Source organism: Parasteatoda tepidariorum, chromosome 2, assembly GCF_043381705.1.
Source record: "Parasteatoda tepidariorum isolate YZ-2023 chromosome 2, CAS_Ptep_4.0, whole genome shotgun sequence".
Lineage (NCBI taxonomy): Eukaryota > Metazoa > Arthropoda > Arachnida > Araneae > Theridiidae > Parasteatoda > Parasteatoda tepidariorum.
The window spans coordinates 17,721,420-17,730,734 of record NC_092205.1 but is presented as its reverse complement, the minus strand read 5'-3'; the positions used below and the strand labels follow the sequence as shown (position 1 = coordinate 17,730,734).

The 9,315-nt window shown below is 28.1% G+C and overlaps 1 protein-coding gene across 1 annotated transcript in view; it reads left to right on the top strand.

Annotated features, from left to right (window-relative positions):
- The window catches only part of LOC107437415 (THO complex 7), a 15,458-nt gene extending 9,564 nt beyond the window's left edge, over positions 1–5,894 (top strand). Inside the window, exons 5-6 of the mRNA XM_016049416.3 lie at positions 2,508–2,705; positions 5,679–5,894. Of these exons, the coding sequence (XP_015904902.1) occupies positions 2,508–2,705; positions 5,679–5,707 (227 nt within the window). The 3' untranslated portion in view covers positions 5,708–5,894. The remainder of the gene's footprint in view (positions 1–2,507; positions 2,706–5,678) is intronic.
- Positions 5,895–9,315: the final 3,421 nt, after the last annotated feature.

Sequence of the window (9,315 nt, the reverse complement as noted above, 5' to 3'; positions counted from 1 at the left end):
CAATCTTGATTTGTTATATATATATACATAATAACAGTTGCATAATGAGGGTACTTACACACTCAAAATTAATACTATGCAAATTCTGTCTTTAAACTATTTTTAAATGTTCGAACTCCCTCCTTCAGAGGTTTTTCGAACTCGTGATCTCTGACTCTTACTCGAACCTTGTTCATTGAAATTCATAGTCTAACATTTTAAGGGTTATAAATTTTTTTTAAAATCTGTATTCTTAAATATAGCTACTCTTAACTAAGTAATGCTTTTGGCAACAGCTCAACGTGCACTGGAAGGGGTCATGGAAATCAGGGCTCCACAATATTTTGATCAACAGCATAATGGTGGCAGGGTGGTTAGCATTGCACAGCTACTCTTAACTACTTTGGAAATGAATTATTGACATTTATCAAGGTCCTTCCTGTGTGTTCCCAATTTTTCATTATTTTATTACATTTCTAAGGACATTGATAAATAATTTCTCTTTTAAAAAGATTCTCTCCTGTATTTTTTTAAAATGTTTAGAAATTTATAAATTAAATTTTTTAATCTTTGTACTGTTAAAGATCAGATGCTAGTAAACTGGATTCTTCATTGTCACTTATTAGGACTAATTAATTTTCTTATAAGCAGTTTTTATTTTTTTAAAAATTAAATTTGTCAATTTAACTGAGGTTTCTTTCGTTAAAATTTATGTTACTAACATTCCATCATTGTAAGATTATTTTACAGTTTTTCAAATACTAAATTTTATTATTGTAAAGGAATTAATTCAAGTAACATTTAAGCAAAAGTATTGTTATTTTATTGATTTTTTTTGCAGTTTTTGTTTTCCTTTTTATAAACTTGCAGTAAATTTTATTACTGTAAAAGAATTAAGCAGCATTTAAACTAAAATATTGTTTGTTATTAATTTTCTTCTCCTAAAATTGTTTTTAATTTTTCAAAGCTTGTAGTCTGTTTTATTATTTTAGATGAATAAGCAGTAAACTGTAATACTGTTTATTTATTAATTTGCTGCAAATATTTTTTATTTTTTCTGTTTTGCATGCTCATACCTGAACTATGAAGAAATTAACATTTTCGGTTAACATTTAATTACATTTCATTAAATATAAATTTTCGTTTAAAAATATTTATGGTTTTAAATTCCATATTTAAGTTAAAGTTTCATGTAGGACTCAAAATTGTTGGTGGTCTTTTGATTAAAAACCGCTAAAATTTGACTTGAACAACAATTGATGTAAAAAGATGGTATGTTGTTGTGTGGTTTCTTTTTTTTTCCGGTTAAGTCAATGTTTTTGTCACAAAACAGTATATTTTACCATAATTGTGAATATTATACATTTTCTGCATTGTAATTCTTCATTTTAATTAATTTTATGAACTTTTTTTTAAAAAGAAAATCTAGTTAGGGCATGTAAACTGTTTCATTAAAATGTGAATGGATCTCCAGACTAGTGACTTGCTGTTCTTAATTTCTACCCTTGCTTTTATGGGTTTGTTTTCTGTGTTCTAAACTGTTAAAATATTTGTGTTTTAAGTTGAAAATAAGATAGTGTATGATTAAAATAGATTCCTTCCCTTAGTTGATATTTTAGTGAACAGCTCCTTACTTATTTGACAATATTTTAAATTAGACTATATTCTCTTAGTTTCTGAGATATATATATTTATATTAAAATTCGTATCTTTTAAAAACAATTTCCATAAAAATGCTATTGGTTATTTGTTTCTTTGTATAAAAACATCTTCTTCTTCCTTATCCCCAAAGTTAGCAGGGCTAAACAATGTCCATGAAACTCATGACCCGGAGGAAGATAATAACATAATATAAATAATAAATTTTTGATAAATAAATTTTATCCTGAAAGTGTAATTATGACATTTCTAAATTAAAAATATATATCACAGAAAGTGAATGACTTCTTTACTGACATAACAGCAATTTGGGAGCCAAAGCCTTCATTGGAATCTTTTTCCATTCTGCTTTTCCCCTCACCAGAGTGTTCCAGTTGTACACTGTCCAGTGCTTCAAATTCTTTGTGAATGCCATCAACCCACCTTAGACCTTTTGTACAAGTTCCGATCAGTTTAATGTGAAAGATTCTGGATGTTAAGAAGGATGAATCAGTTTTGCTGATACATCCTGCAAATTCGATGTGATTTACTTTTATGCAATTGGTAATATTTACCTCTCTATACAGCCCAAACAAATTGTAATTGCATTTGTGCCGCCTTGTACCATTGATATTCCCTACACCCAGAATTCTTCTCAAAAATTTTCTCTCTTAAATAGCTAGTCAATTTTCTTGTAATTTCCTCATGTCAGGTTTCTGAACTATATGTGAGCTAGGTTGTAATTATGGTTTTATATAATATGATTTTCATTTTCCTTTTTAATCTGTTGCAAGATTTTTATCAGTGTTCCATAAAATTCTTAGTTTAAATGTTTATCCCTATTTATGAATTTAAAAATATTCTCTAATTTATTTTTTTGTATACGTTAGAATATGATGCTTTAGCAAGAATCATCGCACAGCAACCGGATCGAAAAGAGACAGAAGCTAAGCTCAAAGCATTAAATGAAGAAATTGAAAGTCTTGCTGTGTCCAAAATGAATTTAGAGAAAAAATTAGATAAAAGACATAAAGAGCTTCAAGTGCTACTGGGTGCAGCATATGAATTGCAAAAATTTGTTGAAAAGAGTAAGCATTGAAATATTTTAACCCTCTATCATTTACTTACTTTTTCACCTGATCCTACAGCTTAATGATCAAATGTGTTGCTTATTGTTATTATTGAGATCTATATTATTTGAAGATACATCCCTTTAGGGTATTTTATTTTACAGTAAAGAATTTCGAATTTTTGCTGAAATAATTATTTGGTTTGCAGTGATTTTGCTAGATTTTGAGAAACTACAAAACCCTTTAGCTCCTTTTAAGTATTTAGGACTAAAAACTTCCAAATTTATTCATAATTTTTTGCTGAAAGGAGGTCCATATTTAATATTATATAAATCTCTAATTATAGGTACAAAGAAAGAGTACATTAAAAGAAGTAAATATTTTATCATTAGGGGGAAAATTGGAACCAGTAATTGATTTTGTAATAGTTCAACAAATATTAAAACTAAAATTTCTGTATCAATTATCTTTAAAAAGTTGGAAATCAGACTTTTCGAAAGATAATAAAAGACATACTCTCCTTTTTAGTGTGTTCTTAATTCGTAATACTGAATTGGTCATTTAAAAAAAAATGTTTGCTAATGGCAGGATAAAACAGGTATATCAGGCAAAATTAGATAATACTACTAATAATTTACTTCTTGTATGTAAAAATACTCAAAATTTGAGCAGTTACTAATAACTTTGAGTCAACAACAAATAGGTAAATGTATTCCCATAAAGAAATATAATCAATGATCTGGGATATGGATCAGAGAATATATTTTTTACTTCTTTTTGCATCCATTAATATGTCCATTTATAATTACATTCTATCAACTAAAGAATTTCAAAACAAGAAAAAAGTATTTGAATATTTAAGGCTTTTAATTACGACTGATCAATCACCTGCATCAAGCAAAAGCACCCATGTAATTTAATACTCAGAATTATTTTAACTTTCTCTTTCTAATACAGAAGAAAAAGAAATTTTGTTCCATTTTTCTTTTAAATGTTTGGTTCAATTTTGCTGACATAACTATTTTATTTATTTATTTTTTTTTGAAGCGGGGAATTGCTTTTCCCAGAGGATTTGTTCCTTTTATGATTTTTAGCATACATAACCTGTTATAATGCGTGAAAATAATCACTGTGTCTGAAAACCTCCTACATAAAAAAAAAAAAAAATTACATTTTAAATCATTTAAGACAAATTTCTTGAAATGCTCTGTTTTTCCATTCAGGCCATTTATCTTACTCATAAAGGTGTACCAATGTGATGCTAGGTTTTAATTTTACGATTTGTGTTGTTTAAATGTTATTTTAAATTAAATTTTATATTATCACAAAGAATTACTCTAGCAAATAAGAAATTTTTTCCTTTAAAACTATTGCAAATAAAAGAATTTTATGAATTATTTACAAATAAATCTCTTTTCTTCACATATTTTTGAATTTATTAAAGTGATGATTTTTTGAATAAAAAATACATTAGTGTTAAAAATGCAGTCTTTAATTAAAACAATACTCATTTACTTAAAAAAATGTGTATATATACTTGTTTCTTAGTCAGTTTTTGTTAATGCTCTTTACAGTTATGATCTAAAAAAAAATTATTATTAAAATTCTTTCTTTGCTTATACATTTCTTAAGAAGCAAAGTTTTGAATTTCTATCAATTCAAGGTATTGCTTTAAAAAAAGATTAAAATTTTCAGTAAAAAATTTTAAACAGTATAACTTATAAATATTTAAATGTACATCCATATTTTGAGATATATAATTGACTCACATGCTTTGAAGAAGACAGAGTTTGTTTCGCTGTTTTTTTTTCTTCTGCATCAATTAAGTTGGCTTAAAATTAAGTAATGCACACAGATAGTCATTTTAGTTAGTTAGATAAGATATCTTATAAATTAATGTACAGGGCCAACGCTAAGCATTCGCCACCTTACCAAATGCTATAAAATCGTAAATTTGGTGAATAAAATTGTGTTTTGGTGAATGATTTTCTTCTACTGGAAAGAAAAATATATATTTAACTTGATCCTCAAAAATCAAGTTTGAAAGAAACTACTGTAAAATAGTTTTCTATGGGGAAAAAAATTCATCCTAAAAAATTATTACGATTTGCATTTGAAGATTTTTCAAAAATTGGTGAATAGGTTTGATATTTGGGTGATTTAATAGCTAATAATTTAAAATCCTTAGCGCTGGCCCTAGTTAACTAGCGGAATATCTGTTCTTCATACAGAGTGAAAGTAAATATTCATTAAATCTGTGGAAATCAAAGCTACAAAATTATGTATGAAACTAAAATGTATCAACAAAATTAAGTATTATCGATATCAATCATACTATGTTGATTTTTTTCAGTTCCTCAGGCGAATGAGTACCTTTTCCTATTATTTTCTATTTAGTATGTAACTTTTTTTCTTTTTATTTCAAATACCATTGTTTTTAATTATATAGTTTTATAAACACTTCTTTTAAAAGCATGACTTTATACAAAATAAACTTGTGGTTTTATATAACTTTAGAATTCATAAATATGGTTACAATGCCATTTATGTTGATCATTGAGCTTACTTGGCATAACGTATACAAAATCAGCAATGTGTTGCCAGTTTAATTGCCCTTGAAGCGATTGAATTAGAGAGTCCAAACTATTTTATACAGGGCAAAAGAACGCTTTCACACTATTGTTTTCCTTACTTAAACAACTCTGAAATGGCAGATCTTTGCAACAAAATATGTAAACTTATGTAATATGTACAACCCAAAAAAATATGTAAACTTAGAGATATATTATAAAATATTTTTTTAGACAAAAAGAAATGAATGCTCAAATAAAAAAAAATTAGATGACATCTATTTTAAGATGCAATAACTTTGAGTTTTTTCCTGAACCCTATAAATCAGATTTTCTTTTAAATCAAGTAATTATCAGGATTTAAAACATTGAAATCCTACTTTCTAATTTTTTTGTTTCTTAATATTTTTTTCTTTTCCAGATGATGATTCGTGTTCAGATTCTGACTGATGTGAAACTTCATAGAAATTTTCATTTCTTGTCATTAATTAACTGGACTTTAATTTCATATCCTGTGATATAGTCGACATTTTATAAACATATTCAATATGAAGTGTTGTAAAAATATTTTCTTCATTATGTTTATATATCCGCATTTGTTTTATGTATAAAAAAAATAAACATAAATTTAAATTCTTTTAGTTTATTATTTATCTATTTTATCTCAATATTGATTTTACTCAAAGAATAAAATTGAATCCTAGATGAAATTTTACATTGAAGGATAAATCATTAATACCAGTAATCCAGAGCTCATTCTAGGCAGGGTAAACAGGGCGCAGCACCCTGCTGCCCTTTTAGTCAAAAGAATCCATCCTGTTGTCCCTGGAGTAAATTAGTGCCCTGATGTAATAGACTCCATACACTTTTTGCCCTTTCTTTCCGCAACCCTTCTTTATTTTTTCCCCAAACTCTACAATGGATTTCTTAAACTTTTGTTATTTTCAACTCTTTTTATTTAGTTTGTCATTGCTGTCAATACATAGATTTATATGAGAAAGGAAAAATAGCCATCACACCCCCTTGTTGCACTTGTCTTTGAAAGTTTGCAGTTACTTCCACTATCATTAAATCATAATTATTATTAATCATTTTAATTATTAAATCATAACTACAGACACTTAAAAACATACATTTATTATTTTATTAATATATGCATGCATTTTAAATAAATTACTAAGCTAATTAGCTCATTAACTCAATATATATATATGTTAATTTATTAATAAAAATGAGAAATTAATATGATTGCTTTGCTACTTTTAATAAAGTGGGGAAAAAATTGACAATGTTTTTTAATAGAACGTGTAAAGCCCATAGAAAGAAATTATTGCCTTTTTGGAATAATAATTCCATTTTTTTTAAACTTTTGCACCCTGCCCTTTTTTCTGCCTAGAATGAGCTCTGAGTAATCATTACTAGTCATTAAATTATTGTTTTGAATTTTTGTTGTAATATTTGTTGTAACTAGTGGGCATCGCCGCCTGCTCACTGACCCATGAAGATTGCTATGCAATCTTATATGGATTACTTTGCTGACCATGCTTGCTACACTCACTACTAGGTTAAGCCCATTTGGAATGTGTTCTAGCATAAAATCTTAAGAATTAAATCAATTATTAAAATTAATTCCTCTTTAAAAAAATTACAAATTTTTAGTCAATAAGTTATTGGAGTAAAAAATTTTTAATTAAAATAAATGACATGCACTAGATAAACTTAAAGAAGCAAAACAGTAATTATGCTTTTGAAAAACAATCTATGATGGCACATCTATGCATTCATTCATTATTACGGCTTTCATAAAAAGTTAAAATTTTCTTCTGCTCTTCCTTTTTTTTAATTTTTTATTATACTGTAAAACCTCTCAGAAGCGACCACTCTCCTTTCCACACTAAAATGGTCGATGATGGGGGTTGGTCACTCTTAAAGGTTACCTCCATTGACTTTAAAATTGTTATTTTAATTTCATTATTTTAATAATTTTTTGCAAAAGATTTTAATTTTGGTGACTGTCATTTTCTTGGTGCGGAAATGCCACTTCTGTTGGCATCATGAAAAGACAGATCAATGAATAAAATTAATTTCCTATAAAAATGATCCCAATTGATATAATATACGTGTAAAAACAAATTTACTAATTATGAATGATAAAGCTATTTTATAATAAACAATTATTAATTAAATAAATACACAATTATATTTTTTGTTTATGTTTGCATTTAATTTTATATTACGAAAATTAGTTACCTTTAAAAGATGAGAAGAGGTATGTTTGTTTATTCTAAAAAAACTTTTTTTTTCTAATTTAACTTTCAACTCTAGAAGTAAATCATTGATAGCATTGTCTTTAGTTGCACTCTGACTGAAACATGAGGTTGTATTGTTAAAATGAGTTCTCTAAATAAGAGCCTCACACAAATATTTTGAATACATTTTAATCTAACAATTAGTTTTGTTACATTTTTTGTTCTGAAATTTTTTCGTATTTCCATATTTGACCTTTTCTGCATTTGGTGTAGAGATTTGCTCTGGCAATGGGAGAGGATTTAATTCTTCTAAAGGCTTTCTTTCTCCTGTAAGATTCCCCTGAAGAGGATTAATAAGGAGAGGATTTAATTCTCCCAAAGGTTTTCTTCTGCAGAAAGTCTGTCGAAAAACTTCTGTCCCTCCCAAACGCAGTCGTAAATAGAGATGGTCTTACCTGGAGGTTTCATTGTGCTTAAAACATGTAACAGCGATACTAATACTCAATTTTTCAATTAATGCTAAATCTGTACAGTAATAAAAGTATTATGTATAACTCTTAGTTTGTTGGTATGAACTAATCTCTTTAAATCCTTTCCAACTTTTTTCTCAGTTCGTTTCAGCTTTTCATTGTTCATGAGAGAATAGAATTTTCATACAGAAATTTGTAAACATGCATGCTTATGGTATCTCCCATGCTTGTTACTTCAATTCTTTTTCTGACTTCACAAAAAAATGATGACTTTCTGTGTCATTGTGTAAGACAAATATACATATATTTGTTCCATACTTACTCACACTCCATAACTTTTTTTTGTAACAGTCATTGAATAGCTGGCTACTAATGTTCAACTCCGTAGCCTTGTATTTTTGAACCCAATTCAGAAGACAAGGGAGATTAGATCAAGTATTGGGTGAAATCTGCCTTCATAGAGGACTTTTTGATGGGACTAACCTGCATTTGTATTAAATAGAGCGGAGGAAAACTTCCCAAGGTTAGCCTGACGGCAAGGAAACTCTAACCGATGATCCGTCTACCACTGAGGATAATTTACGTCAGCGCTGCGGTTGGGGCGAACTGGGTGCGGAATTTGTATCGACCAACCATCACTAGGATTAGAACCTGGTTCACCTCATTGGAAGGGGAATGCTCTATCCCTTGAGCCACCACACCTCTTTCCATTACTTTTTATATTTTATATCCATGGTTGAACAACCGACCTGATTTTGGGTTGACTACTAATGTTCAACTCTGTAGTCTTGTAATTTTGAACCAATCCAAAAAACAAGGAAGCTCCTGGATCAGAACCCCCAGAGGTATTGATTTGTTATGGGAACATGAGGACTTAGCGACTCGACAGATTTAACGTGCATCAGTCATCATCTTCCATTACTTTGAAAATATTGGAGCAACTTAATTAGATTCTTAAAATTGTGCTTTTCTTTTTTTTTATTATCTTTATAACAAAACATGTTATATTTACCTCTAACTATCATATATCGCTTTATGTATCGTCATAACAGGTATGAGTCGCTTTTTTTTCTTCCTGAAAACCTAGTTTCCATGACCTGTTGTGATATAATCACTTCCAGGATCAGTTCAACTCATTAATAAGTTTTGTTTTGATGTGAGTTAAAAGCATAGGAATAGCTTACTTCTTTTAAACTTCTACTTCTTTCTGATATATTCTCTTAAAATTTCAATTTCTTGCAAAGTTTTAAGGGTGCTGGGACAATTCCTATAATTTAAAAATTAAATCCTCTGAACATCAAATATAATCTGTTATATCTTTTTTCTCAGAGTAAGCTTA